This window comes from Cydia amplana, chromosome 9 (genome assembly GCF_948474715.1).
Source record: "Cydia amplana chromosome 9, ilCydAmpl1.1, whole genome shotgun sequence".
Lineage (NCBI taxonomy): Eukaryota > Metazoa > Arthropoda > Insecta > Lepidoptera > Tortricidae > Cydia > Cydia amplana.
This window is the reverse complement of record NC_086077.1, coordinates 5814246-5835660: the sequence shown is the minus strand read 5'-3', so window position 1 is coordinate 5835660 and position 21415 is coordinate 5814246. Positions and strand designations below refer to the sequence as shown.

Genomic DNA, 21415 nt, shown 5'->3' with positions numbered 1-21415 from the left:
AGTAGACCCCAACAATGGCACTAAAGTGTAAGGGCTTATTTAGACGATGCGAGAACTCGCATGTGAGTTTCATTAGGTACATTGCGTTATTTGATCGGTCGGCTGAATTGATGTAACCTCACTGTTCCGCAATGTAACTAAAATCGTAAATAAGAATTCGCGCGCCGTCTAAGTGAGCCCTTATTCTATGGAACTTTGATGATGAATAATTAGCAGATGTGACGCAATGTTCGACATTAATAATGTAAAATTTAAAAGAGCTATCTAAAATAATTCCTAGTTTAGTTGTGGTTAACATTATTGCACTTTAAAAGTCTACATTTGGTTAAGTGAATATAAAATTGCTTTATTTTAAAATATCTGGGTGACCGAGCTTCGCTCGGAAAACATATAAAAACTCGAAAATGCGCGTTTTCCCAGAGATAAGACCTAGCTAGATCGATTTTTCGCCCCCGAAAACCCCCGTATAGCAAATTTCATCGAAATCGTTAGAGCCGTTTCCGAGATCCCCGAAATATATATATATATATATAAATAAATAAATAAACAAGAATTGCTCGTTTAAAGGTATTAGATAGATAAATAAAGGCCATTAAGTGAATTATCATAGGTTAAAAATACAACCTTGTAATACCACAAAATATATGCTCCTTCGCCAAAAACATGTCCACAGAATCATGGTCGTGGGTACAAATCGTCGCTATACTTACTCAACCTCATATCTGCAACAATCATTTGATGGAAATGTCGCTTTTCTTTCATTCGGAATACGGGTGTTTTTGTCATCAAATGAGTGTTGCAGATACGAGGTTGAGTAAGTATAGCGGCGAAATGCTCTGTATCCTCGTTCTGCCCACCATACAATATTTTAGCTAGGAAACTATGAATCTAATCGCATTTTTAATTGGGTTGAATTTCATTTGTTTGAGAATTGTACGAGGCAAATTAAGTGCTACTATGCTTGTTTTTAATAAAAGTTCACATTTCATCAAAACAGAGTGTACATTCTGATGTACATTGGGCGGCACAAGGATATATTATAAATAAATAAAGCAATTTCCTAAACACTTTCAAGTCGTCACAAGGTACGTGGAGTGCAAAACCATCTTACAGGCCAACATGCCAAAAATATATTTACTCGCCCCTAAGACCAACAATAAGGCCGTGTATGTATATTTGGAATGTTGGCTTGTAAAGATGTTTGTGAGGTCAACCGTACATAACCAAAGATATATTCTGGAAGAAAATATTAATTTTATTAAAGTCAACTCCACTAAATCATGAGGTATTTTTCTTTGTAGGTTTCATATAGGCCGATAGCGCACTATTAGCAAGTTTATTACAAATAGCTTGTAAAATACATGATCCCTAACATGTAGGTAAAGTTTTGATTCTAAATGGCAAGGAAAAATGGCACGAAAATTTCGAAACTAAAATAACCACAAGATTTGTAAAACTATCATAAATAAGTTCTTTGTAAGAGTAAATGCCACAATTTGAAAGAATAATTACTAATTTGTGCTGCTACGTAAAAAAATAAGAGAGTAAATGAGAGATCTAAATAAATGCGTTAAATTAATGCCTCCTGATTAAACGTGTAAATAAATAAATAGTAAAATCTCAAGCTAATACTACGAGTGTCGAACGATAATGCAACTTAACTAACTTACTAACCCTGAAATGTTCAGTATAGCAACAAGAAATAAAGAACTGTAGTACTGTACTGTGCCTTTTAATTAAACATTGCAAGAATAAATGCGTTCAATGATCGCACTCGGAAATGAAAAGCGGAATAGAATCTCTTTGCAATCGCGATGATATAACAAAAAAAATCATTTCGTTATGAATGTGTTCAGACATCTTGCTAATAATTTTGATTAATATTTTATTCCTTATTCTGTTCAGAAAAAAGTTAAAATTCAGGAGTTAGTAATTTAGTGTAGTTCCATCGTTGTCCTAATCAAGTGCACTTAAAAGTCTTTCTGGCGTCATCCCATTTCAATCACACCCCTTAAAACTATGCTTAAAATACGTCCTCAGGATAGCGTTCACACAGATCTGTTACTGTAAATTCAGTCATTAAATTCATATTTTCAAGCCTAAAAATTGCTGCATAGGCAAAACAACGTAACTCGACATCTATACAACTTCTCATTAAAAAAGTTTAACATGCAAGTTGTGTTTCTATTAAAAGTTTTTAAAACTATTGCATAAAAAGCGCAATGAAACAGAAAATATAATAAATGTGAGATGATATTTTTAATGATCTTTACGTTAGGGAAGAACATTCGAAAATCAACCTAACTTAAAAGTCTTAAAGTCGAAATTAATCTAGCGGTAGTTTAGCCTAAACGGCTCACTACGATGTTTGATCTACAGACTAAAAGTATCACTTATTATTCTTAATAATCTTATTATTCACACAAACTAAATAAAAACGTATGTTTAAAGCTGTAGAGTTGAATATTGAGTTATTTAGGCCTACAGACCGGATTCAAGTGAGATCCAAGGTAAATAAGAATTTATTTGTCACGCTATTTAAAATGTTTTATGGTCCAAGTTACAATACTTGAAAAATCTTGATAGAATCAACGGATACCAGAAATATTTTTACTGCTTATAAAGTAGGTATGTGTTTTTATGAAATACCCACTGTCTTTCTCATACCTTTTGTGTCATACCCATTCATTACCTATCTTTATACCTCATATTTCTACCCACTTAGTAGGATAGCATATAGCTACAACCAAAACATGCACACACACATTTATTCCCAATCACCAGCTGCCAATTGACAATACGAATTCCAATCAATTTTAAGTCTTACTGCATCGATTCTAACGTTTACATTACGATAACATTCCATTTAAAGCTTAGGGCACACCTTTATCACTATTATGAAAGTAAACTGACTAAAAATGTCGGACCATTCCGTTAAATTTAAATGTTCTCGTAATCAATTATGTTTTTCTTTTCTAATGTATAAGCGGCCAGTTCTGAATACAACCGTTACCGTTATATATCCTTTCTATATATCCGTCCGTTATATATCCGTCCTATATATATGTAAACACACTGCACAGTGCACACTCGTCAAGATTGATATCCGTTTTAACTTTGATTGCACTTATATCTTTTCTTTCAGTGGTTTCCGCAATATTCACGTCATCAACCATCTTGCTGGACAGTCACTCACTAATTCACTTCGCTTTTTAATCGAACATATTCGAAAACTCATACTTCGTTCACTATTTTCAGCCAGACAGCGATCTATACGACGGACACTAATATATAAGCGACCAGTTCTGAATACAATAAGATTATCTCACTCTCATAAGTAAAACAAAAAGATGTACAGATCTAAAACCTTATTGCGTTATAATACGGTTCAAGAGCAAAATAATTAATAAACAGTTAAGCTGCAATTCTCATTTTAACTTCAACCTATCTATATTAGAATCTTCGATCAATATGGTACAGTACAAAATGAAGCTACTTTGTCATTATATTTAAAGCGTCTTAGACTCTATCGCTCTACAATCGATTTTCTATCTTCGGTATATATCGTAAGCTTCAATTTCAAGCGTTCTTACTGTTCTTAGGTTCTTACTAACATCAATCATTCCCAAAACCGGTGGTTACATTAAGGTACCAAGGCTTTAAAGGCGTATGCACCGGTCGCCTTACAATCAAATGTGTATTTTATGTAGTTGCCGTAAGGTTCAGATTGAAAGGTAAGGAGCCCGGGGAATATCTGAAGCGAAAGCGTCGTAAACGCCCGCCGCGTTACCTTCGATTGTAAACTTTCTGTGGCGGTAATTAGGTTCAAACCGAAGTGCCAACATGCGAACGGTCGGTGTCCAGCGTGACGTCCTCGGGGCTGGCGAGGTCGGCGCGCAGGCGCACGCCGCGGCCGGTCAGCGTCCAGCGGCAGGCGGCGCGCTCGGCGCTCGGCATCACTCTGCAAATTTTTTCAATTCAATTCAAATATTTATTAATAAAATACAATTTTACACGTCATAAATAATTACTATTCTATATTTAAATTACATTACTATATTTACATTTAATTATCAATATTACACTAGGTACATTATTTATTATAAATTAATATTACGTGCAGCCCTCATGTGCCATTCCTAAATGAAGAATTCATTCAACGAATAGTAGGCAGCAGAGACAAGGTATTTTTTAAGTTTCAGTACGAATGAATTATTGCTATTCGCAGTTTTAATGTCTTCAGAGACACGGTAATAGATTTTGGGGCCGATTGTGTGCAGACATTTTTTAGATTTCGCTAGCCGTGTGCGGGGTGGACGAAGTTCGTCGCAAATACATGGATTACATGAAAACCGTATAACAGAACTTGAACTGCACACTAACCAGTCCGATACAGTACACATGCGGAGTCCACGACGTGCTAGGACAACTTGCTCACTTCGAAAACCTCTAGCCACGCTGCCCAAAGGGCAAAGTTGAAAGCACAAAACCTAAAGCATAGCATTTCCCTCGTGGTAGTCAAATTTCTGCACCCATGGAATGAAACGTCACGAGATGCTCTTAGCTAGTAACAGAAGTTTATGAAGGAACTTACTTGGTCTCAAGATTCTCTTCCCTAAGGCAAAGAGAATTAAGTAGATACAGTGTTCTCTTCATAGTCAGGTTTTGAACTCGCTTAAAAACTAATATCGTCGCCGGTACCTTTAGTTCCTGACTAATATACTAGATGGCGTTACTGAGCAGGATGAAGTTAGTGATTACAAAAGAAGACTCAAGGGGATGATGTGTTTACAAATGTATAAATGTATCATGAGGTATTTTTCTTTGTAGGTTTCATATAGGCCGATACCGCATACTATTAGCAAGTTTATTACGAATATCTTGTAAAATACATGATTCCTAACATGTAGGTAAAGTTTTGATTCTAAATGGCAAGGAAAAATGGCACGAAAAATTTCGAAACTAAAATAACTACAAAATTTGTAAAACTATCATAAATAAGTTCTTTGTAAGAGTAAATGCCACAATTTGAAAGAATAAATACTAAATTTAAACTGCTTATAAAGTAGGTATGGTAGGTGTATATACGCCAAACATACCTGCAGAGCGCCCCGTCGGTATCTCTAGTGTGGTTTGAACTGGCGTCGTCATCGAGCGTTCCCTCGCTCGCGCCGTCGCTGCCGCCCTCGTCGCTACCACCGCCTCTATATCGCTCGACACCGTCTGAAAAATGCAGTTATTCAATAGTAAACATACGGATAAAACCCGCTCGACACAGAAACGATATTTAATAACTATAGTATATTTTACACAATTTTGCGAAATTTTGCGTTTGTGGTAGGTAGATTGTATGGAAATTATATATCACCGTAACTGCTTAGTTACGGTGACAGATAAACAGCAACAACACTTGGTTTGAAAAATACCTATAGTGCCTATGCCAATTCTTGGGATTAGTTGCTAAGCGGATGCTAGGTTCCCTGAGCCGTGGTAAAAAGCCGAAACAACGCTAAGAAGAAGACAACGGACAGATTTAACATATTCCTACTATTTAGTACATTCTTTTTTCTTTTTGTAATTTATTTAGGAGACAAACAGTCACATACAAATATGTTTAAACTTGTAGATATACAATAAGACCTATAGTTCCATTAAGTATAAAATAATGATATTGGTAATAAGAAGAAACAGGGCAAGTTCGGTTATGCCTATTAATAGGAAGATACACAAAAGTAACAATTGGATACACAACTCATAAAGTACCTAAGTATCGATCATGCTTACAAACATACATACATTTCATAAGACTGTAAAACAATGACTTTTTTAGTGTGCCTATTTGATGTCTAGGCTAGGCTTGTTTTCACAATGTTTTTGTGTGTTGCCATTGCTTGCCTGTTTGTACCTGTAAATATACGAGTAGAAACATACCTCTCCTGTCATCACAGTCTGGCGCGTCCTCTAGACTCCTCAGGATTTCGGCGCACAGCTCCGAGTCCAGTGGGACGGGGTTGTCTGATTCCCTGCAAAATAAATTAATGGTAGAATAGTGCGGCATTTAACGAAGTAAACTAAATTTGATGGGGACGAGTGTTTGATCGAGTACAGATTATCTGTTAACGATCATGATCCTGAATTAACTTAAAGGTTTCGTCACACTGATGCGGCTGGGCGAGTGAGTAGGGCGCGACGCGATCGCGGCGTGACGGCGAAATACGCGTGAAGCGCGCTCAACACTTATACACTGGCGTTATTCATAAACAGCTACTAACTTAATCAGTTGATGATCGTCGTTTGTCCCTATCTGTCGTTATGCCATAGAGAGGGACAAAAGACGATCATCAACTGATTAAGTTAGCAGCCGTTTATGAATAACGCCATAAGTATATGTAGTAGTGGTAGTTTTCTCAACTTACCTGTTGTGCAATACCAGGGCCACTACGGGTGGGGGCGGCACGGGCGGCATGGAGGGCACGCGAGGGCTGAACGCGCTCAGCTCCAGCGTCGGCGGCGGCACCCGCGGCGCGGGCGTGCCGCCCCACTCTCCCCACATTCCTGGCAAACATATCACAATTTTAATGTCATTACGATTAATCTGTCAGCTCCCACGGCTCATATATGAGCCAGAACGCTTATGGTGACGTCATATCGTGGGATTCGACAGGTTAACACATTAATTGCCACCCAGCCAAACAAGACATCCGCGGCAGGCCACAAAAATTTCTTCATATAAAGCTGTAGTATCACGATCCCGACTATCGGGTCGTTCGGCCTGGGAACGAAATCATAAAATACCCGACCGTTTTTTTCCGTCGGGTTTTCGGCATTGAATGTGAGGCTTTCACCGGTCGATAACTCGGTCGTTACAGCATGCGGGACTCCACGCAGGCGGTAAGGTGGCATAATGACGAGTGAAACTCATTATAGCATGTGTTTTGGAAATCTCCCGCACCCCGCATGCGGGCCCTAGCGATCAATGAAAACAGTTCTCCGATTGCGGGCTCTTTGGCATGCTTTAAGGAAATCTGTCGTACCCCGCATGCGAGCCATATCGACCAATGAAATTGAGCTTTAAAATTACCACTACATATTACGATTAATGCTAAAATGGGTGCTAAAACTTTCTGGCACTATTTCACAATGTTAAGAATGAAAGCGGACTATGTGACGTAAGTGTAAGGCCTGAGTGGACGCTCGAAGCGGAGCGTTCGGCGGGGCGTGCAGCGTGGCGTCGAGCTCACAAGTGATTTGAGCAGCGTGCACTAAGGCCGCTCCTATACGTTTGCATTTGTTTCACATGCACGCCGCACGCCCCGCCCCGCTGCACGCTCAACTCGAGCGTCCACTCAGGCCTTACACTAAGGCTGTGTCATGTAAGGCTGAGTTATGTAAGGCTGTGCGCACACTGACCGTGCGCGCGGCGCCAGTCGTCGCGCTCGGCGAGCACGTCGGGCGGCGCCTCGTCGCGGCCGCAGCGCGCCGCCCACGCCCGCGCGCCCGGCCCGCTCTCCAGCGGCAGCCGGGCCTCGCTCTCCTCAAGGGCTACTAGGATTTCTGGGTCGAATACCTACAAGGAGAGATCAAACTTGATAGATGGCAAGTGCGGCTTAAGAATCAGTTATCTTTATTATATTTTTCTACTCGTCGACTGCAAAGCTTGAATTAAGGCTTCGTATACCAAAGTGAAATCGCATACTTTTTTCACTATGGGACCCCCAACTCAACTATAATATTCATTTCGATACTGTTTAGGCAACTAGAATATTCATTTCGATACAGTTTAGTCAACTATAATGAAATTGACCAATCGAAAGCGCGGAGCAAGTACCAGGGCCTCATGAGTTACGAGAAGGTGTCGTTGACCAACCGGCCGGGGGCGCGGGGCGCGGGGTCGGGTCGCGTAAGAGTATGAAGGTATCGCGGCTGCTCGCGCATCTTAGCTGTATACTTTTGGTTTTTTTTACCTACATATATGATTCTTCTACTAGTTTTAAGTATTTTTTTTGTTGACTCGTAGAAAAAGTATTGTATACAATAGTGATATAATCAAGCTTTTCAATCTCGTACCTTCCTTAGGCAACTCAGCAAGCTTCGTTGCCTAAACACGGTACTCGACTGAAAAGCTCTCCATTATATTACGATTGTATAAAATACTATTTCATTTACTGTCACTAAACTGAAATAAATGTCATAAGCATACGAAAGAAAAAGTGACCGAGGCCTCCAGGGCCCGAGGCTGGAATCGAACCAGCTAACCAGCAATCACAGCATATGCCTAAAACCGCTCGACCCCGCGGGTCACAGCGGCATGGGTCGAATTTTATCCCTCGTATATGCAATTTCTTACGGGTTTATCACGCCCTCTGACACTGTTACTGTCAACCTCAGTTTGTTAGACTATAACATACACTCTGTAGCCACACGGCCCCGCACTCACCTCGCCGAGCGTGTTGGCGGCGAGCGCGTGCCAGTCGCCTGCGCCGAGCCCGCGCGCCACCCACCACTCCTCCCCGCGCGCACTAGAGCCCCACAGCCGCGCTAGCTCCAGTGCCGCCGCCTGTATTGCTCTCTGAAAAACGTACCACAGAATAAATAATAGTATGTATGTATGTATGTATGTATATACTTTATTGCACATAGAAATAAAAACACGAGAAACATAGTTACAGAGTAAATTAAATACAACAAAGGCGAACTTATCCCTGTATGGGATCTCTTCCAGTTAACCTTTGAGGAAACGAAGAAAACAAAACAGAAGTAACGATGAATGACAAACAAAACAATAGTGTACAATCACTAAAGTTAATGAAATGCAAGTTTTGAATACACATTGTTACAAATAATATATATAAACATAAATAGAAATACTTAAATAAATAAAAATAAAGCGTACATAATAAATATAACCTAAATTAAATAAATAAATACTCAATATATATCATAAAACAAATAGATATGAGCTCGAACCAGAAAAGTAAATAGTACTAGGTACAGGACATTCACTCTCTAACAAAACGCGACTTTTACGGCTATTACGACAGATATGACCGCTAGGTCGCGCAAGCGCGAGCAGGCCTCCGTTCCGTAGCGGTGCGCAGCAGCTAGACACCAAAATTGGTGTGAGCCGCATGTACTTGTAGCGACGCGACGAAATCGCGGAATGAGCCACACCTGACCATACGTCGACGATGACTTATAAAAACTATCCTATGTCCTTCTTCGAGTTTTAGACTATCTCCATACCAAATTTCATCAAAATCGGCTCAGCGGTTTAAGCGTGAAGAAGACAGACGGACGGAGTTACATTTGCATTTATAATATTAGTAGGAATGTATATATTGTGCCGACCCCACATAACGTGGGATAAGGGCAGGAGGAAGAAGAAGAACAACGAGATCGCCGTCTCGCTTTCAACTTTCCCTTATTTATACCGATAGCAATCTAACGCAAAGAAACTAGAATAGGGGTGATGACACATGTTGAATTTTATAACAAAATTTAGTAAAATAGATAGCAAACGAGCAATTTATCACAATAATGTGGATATTAAAATAAAATATTGAAAAATTACAAAAATACAGGACCTGAAAGTTTCAAAATTTAAGTTTTTTTTTTAACTTCCAAAAACGATAAAAGTAAGGGTACCATTCGATTCCTTACATTTCATGCAATAAAATATTGTATAGCAACTATATACATAAACGCAATATTTCACCGACAAAAACGCAATTTTCTTGTTTTGTCCATACTACAAGATGGGCGATGACGTCACGGCCCTTGGCCGTTTTGTATAGGCGTTTCGCGAGTGAAGTGCGACTGTTGGCCTTTGACTACAATTTCTGACTTTTGTGTTACTTTAATGCAATGGGTCCCATATAGACATTTGATCCTAAAAACAAACCCGATCGATTGATACCATAAAAAAAAATTAGTCATGTAGCCTATTGAATTGTTGAAGGTTATTCAACTTACTCTGAGATCATTGGAGCTCATCCGCACCCGTACCCGCGCAGCGTCGCTAAGGCCGAGCGCCAGTTCGCGCCGTCTCGCTTCAACTATCTCCCGAAGTGACGTTGTCAGTTCTTCATTGTCACTTTTTAACTTACTCTGAGATCATTGTCGCTCATCGGCACCCGGACCCGTGCGGCGTCGCTGAAGCCGAGCGGCAGTTCGCGCCGTCTCGCTTCAACTATCTCCCGGAGCGACGTTGTCAGTTCTTCACTGTCACTTTTTAACTTACTCTGAGATCATTGGCGCTCATCCGCACCCGTACCCGCGCGGCGTCGCTGAGGCCGAGCGGCAGTTCGCGCCGTCTCGCTTCAACTTTCTCCCGGAGCGACGTTGTCAGTTCTTCACTGTCACTTTTTAACTTACTCTGAGATCATTGGCGCTCATCCGCACCCGTACCCGCGCGGCGTCGCTGAGGCCGAGCGCCAGTTCGCGCCGTCTCGCTTCAACTTTCTCCCGGAGCGACGTTGTCAGTTCTTCACTGTCACTTTTTAACTTACTCTGAGATCATTGGCGCTCATCCGCACCCGCACCCGCGCGGCGTCGCTGAGGCCGAGCGCCAGTTCGCGCCGTCTCGCTTCAACTTTCTCCCGGAGCGACGTTGTCAGTTCTTCACTGTCACTTTTTAACTTACTCTGAGATCATTGGCGCTCATCCGCACCCGCACCCGCGCGGCGTCGCTGAGGCCGAGCGCCAGTTCGCGCCGTCTCGCTTCAACTTTCTCCCGGAGCGACGTTGTCAGTTCTTCACTGTCACTTTTTAACTTACTCTGAGATCATTGGCGCTCATCCGCACCCGTACCCGCGCGGCGTCGCTGAGGCCGAGCGCCAGTTCGCGCCGTCTCGCTTCAACTTTCTCCCGAAGCGACGTTATCAGCTCGCTACACTCTTTCTCTAGTTGCGCGTACACTCCTCCTGTGTTCTGTAATATTCACGGGATATTTAATTGAACGATTAGATATTTAATCCTGTGTTATTAAAATTGCTTCTTGCTCATCGAATATGTAACACTAAAAGTGGAACTATAAAACATTATATGACCGTAATTACGTTAAAAAAATGATACGACTCGTTTAACATTTTCTATTCTTAAATAGAAAATTGGAATGCAACTACTGTTGCAGTGTAGAATCGAAAACAATAGTTTAGAATCGAAGTGCCTGAGCCAAATAAATACCCTCAATTTCTGAATATATATTTTTATCAGCCTTATAATCTATTCCCAATTTCCCATGTATAAAAATTAATAGTCACGGTATCTCCTGAGTCTCCCTTGTCATTATTGTAGTTTAGAATTTGGAACCTTCTTGTATTCCATTTTAATTCATAATTAAATTTTAATTAAATCCTTTAGAAAGGCCTCAGGGACTCAGGAGGTTAACACATTTGTTGTTTCGAGATCAAAGCTGGTTAATATAGCCTGACCAGTAATATATGATAATTGTCAAGAGGGCGCTGTTATTCTCATGTATAGGGTGACAATTCAGTGTAGTATGAAAAAATTAGTTCCAGTGAAATTCCGCAACATGGCGCACCCTCAATAGATCCTGGTTCACCTATACCTTAGCAATCTGCACGGAGAACGGGCCGAAGCAGGCGGTGACGAAGTGCTCGTAGTCCCGCAGAGGGCGCTCCACGGCGCGCTCGGCCGCGGTCGCCCACTCGCCCAGCACTTGGGCCTCCCCGCGCGCCGCCACTGCGGCTACGGCTTGGGCACATCTGTACAACAAGTTTTATGTCACGAATTTCATTTTAGATGTAAGCTTTGATCGCAAATAGTTGTATAGTCGAGATGTTAGAAATACATATTAAATTCAATGAGGTTGCATATTTTACCATAAAGTTCTTCGGTCTCCATTAAATGTAAAACAGTTTGTAGGTAATGCATTACATTTTGGTGCCCGTGACCAGGATTATCATATATAAAGCTCCTCTTTCAACTCACGTGATCTGATAGTGCGTGCGGGTCCTTAGGCCGGGCCCGTCGACGCGGCGGCAGAAGGCCGAGTCGTGCGCGGGCACGCGCGCCGCTCGGCTGATTAGTACTCGCCACGCCACCATTTCCCATAGCGCACGGACAGCCCACCAACTCACACCGCCTACCAAGGAAAATAACGCAAAAAATGCACGAGTTACTATGAAAAAATACAGTAATCACTATAGGTATAATATAATAGTTGAATCGTTTATTTTTAAAATTTGAAAATCTGTTGTGCCGGTAAACTTACCAACTAGAAGTAAGAAAGCGCTGACTGGACATAAAACAACGGCAACCACAATGGCGGCTATGGGCTGCAGGATTCCCAGTACTGCGATGCGCCAGATTAACACTTCGAATAACACCATTATCCTGCAACAATATAGACGTAAATTAAAATGTTAATGATAAAAATCTATTGAACAAGATTCTTAGGCTTCAGAAGATTATAAGCTTAAGTTTGGAAATTGTTTAAAATCTCTCTCTCATCCAATGATATACATACACTCCATAAGTACAGGAACCATCACTACCCCTTATTTCACTTATGCGATGACTTCTGAGTTCGGTTTAGGGCTTGGTGTACAGCTTTGATTCGAGCGTTCAAGAGGTTTGAGCAGCGCACATGGAGGCCAGTCGCATGTTTTCATTTGTTTAACATGGACACATTTGTACCCACGTCTCGGCCACGATGCCCATTCCGTGGCTCACGCGTTAACACCTGCCATCAATAATAGGCTGAAAAGAGTGAGGGAGACAGCAAAAACACTTGCCTGTTGAGCCGCGGAGGATCAGGACAGTCCAAGTCATATAACAGCGCGTTGCCCGCGTACACGCCCGCCGTCAGCGGCGGCATCCACAATGGCACCTGAAAATTTCCAAATAGCATCAAAATGTAACGTAAAGTTACAAGAAGTTTTCCAGGGGCTATCTGCGGTTTTCATCGATTTATGACAAGTTTTGAATCAGATAGAATTATAACAAAAAACGGCTATCAGTTCTTCAATCTTTTATCTCCATTTTTGTCGACCGGATTTTGTAAGAAATGAATGCTTATTTTTTTATAATTTTTTTAAACATTGTCTAATAAAACACTTTTTTCATATCCAGTTTGATCTTAGATATACGAATACGAAATGTGCATATTTGGAGGATTTTAATTTTAAACTAATTAACAAAAAAGTTATATCCGGAAAACCAGTTTTTTGGCCTAAAATTGTTTAAGTTTGATGCCAAATATCTCGATTACTATGAACTTTGAAGTAAATATGGGATACTATATTGCTTAAAGCCGTTGCTGTTAATATGACAAGCTACAAAAAACATGAGAAAACTAAGGTATTCAGATCGAAGGTCATTGGCGTGGGGGATCCCCTTAAAACTGGTTGACGAAAAAAAACTGGTAGATGTCGCTATACGCCACCCCAAAGGCGTGTGCATGAGGGAAGGAATGGAAAAAATCGCAAGATTCTGGTAGGCTTCCGTTGGCAGAGCTAACGCACGGATTGCGGAGGTTGCGGGTTCAAGTCCTGCCGGAAGCGTAATTTTTCCATTTTTTCCTTTAATATAAAATTTGGTTGATGAAAAGCTGTACATACCGTGGCAGCCGCCGCCAGCGCCAGCAGGCTGCCTAGCAGCGCCGCTAGTGGGAAAAGCAGCAGCAGACATAGGGATCCTAGTCCGCCTACAACGCCGTAGTTCCACAGGCGATTGGCTTGCCTGCTTAGACCCTTGCCCAGGAGACCTGGGAACGATACGTTTCGGTTTAAGTGGATACATGGTTAAAAACGGTTTCCAAATTAATTAAAAAATATGATTTTGCGCCCAAATTTAATGAAGCTAAAATAGATTAATCTCTGGCTCTCTATGGATTAACTTTTCTTTTTTCTGCCGACCCCATATCGCAACATCGCAACTGTGGGCTTGAATTCCCAGAGATTAATCTACAACACAGAATGTAAATGACACACACGAATGATGAATGATGTGAATTTACAGAATGTAAATTTTTTTTTTTTTTTTATGTTAAACTGATCGGCGATTGGCTCTAGACACACCTGATGGAAAGTGAAGACAGAGCCTAAGATGGAGCTCACCGGTTCAGTAATAGCCTATTCACTCTAGCTTTAAAGAGACCGAGGTCATATTTCTCAGGGAATACGGATGACGGGAGCGCATTCCATTCCTTAGCCGTCCTTACCAAAAAAGACGAGGCAAATCGTAAATTGAAAACTCCTGGGACTTTTTGAAATTTCAAAATGCTGGGACTCGGAAAACATAACCAACAAAAGCCGAACCAAAACCAGGCGGCCTAGCCAAGGTGACAATCGCTATCGCATCGCCATCGAATCGCTTTGTCTCTCTATCACTCTTCCCTATTAGTGTGACAGTGACAGTTGCGTTTCGATCGCTACGGAGCGTAAGCGATTGGCATGTTGGCTACGCGGCCAGTTACTCGTATCGCTACGGGTTATTCACAAAGTGTATTTAATCTTTATTCTGTTTTACTAACGCTTCAAAATGGAATGAAAAGTTACCTGTGTCAGGCTCTGTCTCGAAGCGCGTCCTCTCTTTCGAGACATGTCTCCAGAGTTTGAGGAGGCGAGACCACATCGTCTGCGTCTCACTACTTCTTTTCGGGAAGAGCGTGCCGTTCACCTATAGGAAGAGTGGGAGTAGACTTAATATTGGCAAAAACAGTGTAATTTTCTTGTCAATACATTTTGAGATCCAGTTTAGACCCAGTTTCAATATAAGTTTAATATCTGGGAGACCGAACTTTGCTCGGAAAACATATGAAAACTCAAAAAATCTCGTTGTTCCAGAGTTAAGACCTAGCTTGTAAATTTTTCGCCCCCCAAAAACCCCCATATAGCAAGTTTCATCGAGCCGTTTCCGAGATCCCCGAAATATTTAAATAGACAATAATTGCTCGTTTAAAGGTACAGTCAGCAGCAATAGTTTCTAAGCGGGCGAGGTGTTCAAAATTACCTAGACGTGCTCTTATTCTCTTAACCACTTGACCGTCCGGCCCGCGAGACTGTTTTCCTCTCAACCGTCCGGGTTTTTTTCGCGTCGCACGCCCCGCGCTGCGCATCCACAACTTTCTACATAACTCTAGCGTACACTGACATCTATATTTTTTTAGAGCTAACTATTTAGTTAGGCTACGTTGTTGCATCAAGAGAATTAGTAAATAATGCCGAAATATTCCGTTAGATGGCTCTGAAATCAATTCTTTCTTCCACCCCTTTGGATAGTAAAGCTTTGGATTCCTCCGAAAACGGTGCCGTCATATTACGGCCGCTATAGTCTGTTCGGAAAGAGAAGAGTCGTGGAATGTATTGAGCCCCATAGATTCCACGACTCTTCTCTTTCCGCACAGACCTTATATAGCGTTGACTGACGTCACTAGAACGTTGTCTATGTAAACAAGATGGCGCGGTTTCCTAGACGGCGTAACGTTACGTTGATTGTCAACGTAAAGCTTTGGATTCCTCCGAAAACGGTGCCGTCATATAGCGGCAGCAAAAGACGGCCGTCTTTACGGTGGCGACATGTGGAAAGTACCACGGCGTCATAACACACCGTCAGCCACCAAGGTCAAAGCGGCAAATTTGAAAAATGTAGGCGCGATGGGATAACATCCCATAGAAAATTTGAATTTCGCGCCTTTTCCTACTGACAAGATTTGCTTGATCATCTATAATTTACTTGGAGGATGAAATATCATCAGAAGAGGAAAATAATCGTAGTACGGAATCATTTATTCAAATCTCGTGTCATTTATTCAAAATGGCGTCACCGCTATCTAATAAAACGTTCACGAAACTATCGACAAGGTCATGACGGCCGTCATCTTTCGTTACGTTGACCATCAACGTAACGTAACGCCGTCTAGGAAACCGCGCCATCTTGTTTACATAGACAACGTTCTAGTGACGTCAGTCAACGCTATATAGCGGCCGTAATATGACGGCACCATTTTCGGAGGAATCCAAAGCTTAACGTAAGATGACGGCCGTCATGACGGTGTCGATAGTTTCGTGAACGTTTTATTAGATAGCGGTGACGCCATTTTGAATAAATGACACGAGATTTGAATAAATGATTCCGTACTACGATTATTTTACTCTTCTGATAATATTTCATCCTCCAAGTAAATTATAGATGATCAAGCAAATCTTGTCAGTAGGAAAAGGCGCGAAATTCAAATTTTCTATGGGACGTTATTCCATCGCGCCTACATTTTTCAAATTTGCCGCTTTGACCTTGGTGGATGACGGTGTGTTATGACGCCGTGGTACTTTCCACATGTCGCCACCGTAAAGACGGCCGTCTTTTGCGGCCGCTATATGACGGCCGTCATATGACGGCACCGTTTTCGGAGGAATCCAAAGCTTAAGGTTCCCGCGGACGGTTAAGAGCATATTTTCTTCGGATACTATGCTATCGTCGGACGGTCAAGTGGTTAACAATAAAGTCGCGTCAAGATCATCATTCATTTTGAACACCCCGCCCGCTTAGCAAGTATTGCTGCTGACTGTATAAGATTAAGTTAAAACATAGTGATGTACCTGTGACAGTTCAAGATCGGGCGCTAGCGGCTTGACCCGTATAAGCGTCCGCAGCGATATCGGGGAGCTCCACGCCACAACCACGCCGAGGAGGAACATCATATTCCAACTCCAGCACCAACACCTGGTGACAATGAGTGTCCATATCAAACATACAAATGTGGGAACCTTTTCAATAGGGTATATGACACATGTTGAATTTTATAACTAAATCGAGTAAAATAAATAGAAAATGAGCAATTTATCACAATACATTGGAATCCTTACATTTTATAAAAAAAAAACATTGTATAGCAACCATATACATAAACGCAATATTTCACCGATAAAATCGCAATTTCCTTGTTTTCCATACATCGAAACTTCTAACGTTACATGGTGACGTCACGATGTATTGCCATTTTCTATGAAGCGTTTCGTCAGTAAAGTGCGGGTGCCAGACTTTGACCATCATTTGTGACTTTTGTATAGCTTTAAGACAATGGGCCACATACAGACATTTAATCCTCAAAACAAACCTGATCGACTGATACCATTCATAAAAAATTGTCAAATACCCTATTTACAATATTTAAGACCTTTTGTTAACCACATTTTTAGCAAATAAGGAGTTTTACAACGATATGAGTTAGGAAATTGCATTTAGTGGGATAACTTGACTTTGAACGACGCCAGGCTCATATTTTCTCTCGTTTCTTTAGGGTTATTCTCTTGAAAGTTGAAACAGCTGCTCCTAAGGAAATATTCTTAATGGATAATTAGCAAGAGCTATAATGCCTATAATAAACATTAGGTAGGTACATTAGTTTGTCATTTCGTCAAGTGACAACCGAAACTCACTAATTACTAAAAAAATATTAAACAAATTCAACCTTATTTCGTTATTAGTATGGTTCATTATGGCTTTTAAACTTGGTAATAATTAGAGAGTTTTGGTTGTCACTTGAAGATTTTTACTGTCCGACAGAAGTTTTTGTATTGGCAGGTTCCGGAATAAAAATCATGTTTCGGCCGAAGGTTCTGTTTCGGCCGAAACCAGACAGAAACCGGGATGGTTTCGGTCGGGCAGTTAAGTTAGTGGTAACGATCTAGGGTTAGTGTTAAAGTAACTAACCTATGTGCCAAATTGACGAGTCTCCAACCCGGCCAGCGGGTGCTCGTCCGCCGAACCGTCTCCTTGTCCACTAAAAACACGGGCTGGCTAGGGTCGGAGCGGGGGGTCACTATAGAGGTCGCCCGAGTGCTGAGAACAGAATACAACAGACATTGTTTATGAACAGACATAAACAATGGGGCAAATTTTCTTGACAGGTAGCGACTTCCTATATCGATAAACTCAATTATCGATGCTCGTTCTATATACTAGTGATCGCCCCCAACATTGTGTGTTTTTGTAAGTATTGTTTTGAAGAGAAGTATGAAATTCACACATAGCATATTTTAAATAATCGCTAGGTTATATAAAGGTAGGGCGTAATACTTATTGCACTGTAAAATAGTCAATATTATCTCAACCTCTTTATTGATTGATTATCAATCAAAGCGAATTGAGTTATTATTTTATTTGATTTTTACACTTTTAATAAAAACATATTTTTATAAGCAAACCTTTGAGTGATCACTAGTATATAGAACGAGCGTCGATAATTGAGTTTATCGAAATAGGAAGTCCCTACCTGTCAAGAAAATTTGCCCCACGAATTCCTATGTCTGTGTATGAAGTGTAGAATAAGAAACTTAACTTACATTAAATCTTATTCTAATAAGCACACCCAGGGCTATAACCGCGAATAGGTATCGAAGTTCGCAAATTGCGGGCATTTTTCTCTGTCACTCTAATTACGCCTTTATTGGAGTAAAAGAGAAAGACCCCCGCAATTTGCGAATTTCGGTTTTTGCGGGAGTCCCTCAGGTTTGACGTTTAAATGGGTTAATCAACTTTTTCTTGTCATTGTCACACGTTGTTATGGTCACGGTCTCCTGAGTCACTCTTAAAATTCTAGGTTTTTCGTATTTAAATGAACCAAACTTGCATTTTATGGTTGTTATAAGACCTTTCCATAATGGGACATCTACTGAGCATGTTTGTAGAACATGGTACAGCAGTTCTTCTAACAATCTATGCTACTAATTGTCTCCTCGCTGATGGGACAAAATAACAACGAGAAATAGTTGATTGACCCAAATAGTGCGAGGACAAGTGACACACTTAATAGTTATTATAATTTAGGAATTGCTTGCTATCGATATCGATAACACTTAGAATCGATATATGTATGTATAAAAACCGGGCTATGCCACTAAGCGCCACTTGCACCATTCTACTAACCCGGGGTTAACCGGTTAAACTGTTAACTCAGTGTCAAATTGTACTGGTAACCATGGTAACTCCAGGTTTAACCGGTTAACCCCGGGTTAGTGGAATGGTGCAAGTGGCCCTAAGGTACCTGAGCACGGTGGGTATCCGCTCCGAGCGGCCTCTGAAGTGGCGGACGACTACCCAGTTCTGCGGTAGCCAGATGCGGGTCTCCCAGGTGAATTCGCGAGTTGGTGTTTTGGCCGCGCGTAGTTCCTGTTCAAGTATACAGGGTGCCATTTGAGTCGTGATCAGTAATATGTTTTTCTAACTCCATTATCAACGAGCAATTTCATGCCCCTACTCTTACTAAAATCAGACAAGATTTTTTTTTTATTCTTTTGTTCATTTTTTGTCATTTATTTTAGTCCTAGGCCAGAAAGGCTCCACCCTCAAAAATTTGTCAATTAAATGAGTGAAAAAAAAAATCGTTTATTTTTAACCAATTTTTGCCTAGGTGTCGAATCCTCCTTTTAAGTTTGACACTTGTGTTAGGAGCATGTTTGATTGAAGGTTCAAGTTTTATTGACAGATTTTTGTGAGTTGGATTTTTTTTCCCTAAGTTGCGTCCTCGGAGTATGTAGTTGAGTTGAGAGCCGAAATCGGGTGATCAAAAGAGCGTTACAATGGTGACTTCCCATGTGTACCCTCCCCACGTGTTCGCCGCCTTACATGAGGCGGGGACAGATGGGAATGATTTATGCACCTATTCCCATATGGGCCAAAAGACAAATACACCGTTACAATATACCAAATCCTTGCGCCAAGAATCAGCGCGTGACAGGATGGGGTGGGACAAATGGGAATACACTGTTACAATAGACCAACCTTCGCGAGCAGCGGCTCCCGCTCCCTCAAGAAGGCGAGCTCGCGCAGCAGGAAGTACCGGTGCTGCTGCAGCTGGTGCGCCGCCATGGCGGCGGCGGCGTCCTCGAGCGCCGCCCAGCGCAGCTCCGCGCCGACGCGCTCGGCGGCGGCGTGCAGGCGCTCCTTGCGCCACGAGTCGGCGCGGGACAGGATGGGGTGGGACAAATGGGAATACACTGTTACAATAGACCAACCTTCGCGAGCAGCGGCTCCCGCTCCCTCAAGAAGGCCAGCTCGCGCAGCAGGAAGTACCGGTGCTGCTGCAGCTAGTGCGCCGCCATGGCGGCGGCGGCGTCCTCGAGCGCCGCCCAGCGCAGCTCCGCGCCGACGCGCTCGGCGGCGGCGTGCAGGCGCTCCTTGCGCCACGAGTCGGCGCGGGACAGGATGGGGTGGGACAAATGGGAATACACTGTTACAATAGACCAACCTTCGCGAGCAGCGGCTCCCGCTCCCTCAAGAAGGCGAGCTCGCGCAGCAGGAAGTACCGGTGCTGCTGCAGCTGGTGCGCCGCCATGGCGGCGGCGGCGTCCTCGAGCGCCGCCCAGCGCAGCTCCGCGCCGACGCGCTCGGCGGCGGCGTGCAGGCGCTCCTTGCGCCACGAGTCGGCGCGGGACAGGATGGGGTGGGACAAATGGGAATACACTGTTACAATAGACCAACCTTCGCGAGCAGCGGCTCCCGCTCCCTCAAGAAGGCCAGCTCGCGCAGCAGGAAGTACCGGTGCTGCTGCAGCTGGTGCGCCGCCATGGCGGCGGCGGCGTCCTCGAGCGCCGCCCAGCGCAGCTCCGCGCCGACGCGCTCGGCGGCGGCGTGCAGGCGCTCCTTGCGCCACGAGTCGGCGCGGGACAGGATGGGGTGGGACAAATGGGAATACACTGTTACAATAGACCAACCTTCGCGAGCAGCGGCTCCCGCTCCCTCAAGAAGGCCAGCTCGCGCAGCAGGAAGTACCGGTGCTGCTGCAGCTGGTGCGCCGCCATGGCGGCGGCGGCGTCCTCGAGCGCCGCCCAGCGCAGCTCCGCGCCGACGCGCTCGGCGGCGGCGTGCAGGCGCTCCTTGCGCCACGAGTCGGCGCGGGACAGGATGGGGTGGGACGCGCGGAGACGGGCCTCGGCCGTCGCTAGGCTAGCTTCGATTTTGTTGCGGACGCCTTCCTCCGCCCTAAAAAAACGTTAGACCACGTAAATAAAGCTGCGCTCGTAATTCAATTTTGAAATTAACCTGATAATACGACTGCATCTTACTAATACTCTGTAATACTTTAGCTTTTTGCTTGTATGTAAATTCCATGTTGACGTGTAAAAGTGCCCTTGTGGCCTATTTGCTGAATATATGTTGATGTTTGATCGACGATCTTTGATGAAACATGCATGCATTTTTTGACTTACTAACGTTACTATTTTAAAAGTTCTGAAAATTAAAGGTACTTCATTATTGGTCTAAACTCCGACTAAGCTCTTTGCTTCTTCGCAGTGACAAAGTACGTCATACTTGACGCTGTTCATGCTGAAAACTTAGTGTGTTCGGACTCTAGTCATATTGGCTTAGCTTTAAATAACTTATCGCACAGTCAGACCAAAACAGTGTTTCCTGGCTTTCGCGAAAAACCAAACGACGAGCGTTCGTGAAT

At 42.7% G+C, this 21415-nt stretch overlaps 1 protein-coding gene and 1 long non-coding RNA gene across 2 annotated transcripts in view; one reads left to right on the top strand and one right to left on the bottom strand.

Annotated features, from left to right (window-relative positions):
• Positions 1-1212: 1212 nt before the first annotated feature.
• On the top strand, positions 1213-5068 carry LOC134650955 (uncharacterized). The gene is made up of 2 exons (XR_010097075.1): positions 1213-1301; positions 4831-5068. It is a non-coding gene; the product is annotated as an uncharacterized LOC134650955 (long non-coding RNA).
• LOC134650954 (uncharacterized) overlaps positions 3640-21415 on the bottom strand; it is a 29965-nt gene continuing 12189 nt past the window's right edge. Inside the window, exons 8-24 of the mRNA XM_063505911.1 lie at positions 20679-20946; positions 19010-19134; positions 17677-17805; positions 16563-16686; positions 14523-14643; positions 13584-13729; positions 12759-12853; positions 12236-12357; positions 11953-12106; positions 11570-11726; positions 10777-10929; positions 8438-8569; positions 7411-7567; positions 6417-6555; positions 5932-6023; positions 5100-5223; positions 3640-3961 (exon numbers count right to left, since the gene is read on the bottom strand). Coding sequence (XP_063361981.1) covers positions 3826-3961; positions 5100-5223; positions 5932-6023; positions 6417-6555; positions 7411-7567; positions 8438-8569; positions 10777-10929; positions 11570-11726; positions 11953-12106; positions 12236-12357; positions 12759-12853; positions 13584-13729; positions 14523-14643; positions 16563-16686; positions 17677-17805; positions 19010-19134; positions 20679-20946 — 2374 coding nt within the window. The 3' untranslated portion in view covers positions 3640-3825. The remainder of the gene's footprint in view (positions 3962-5099; positions 5224-5931; positions 6024-6416; positions 6556-7410; positions 7568-8437; positions 8570-10776; positions 10930-11569; positions 11727-11952; positions 12107-12235; positions 12358-12758; positions 12854-13583; positions 13730-14522; positions 14644-16562; positions 16687-17676; positions 17806-19009; positions 19135-20678; positions 20947-21415) is intronic.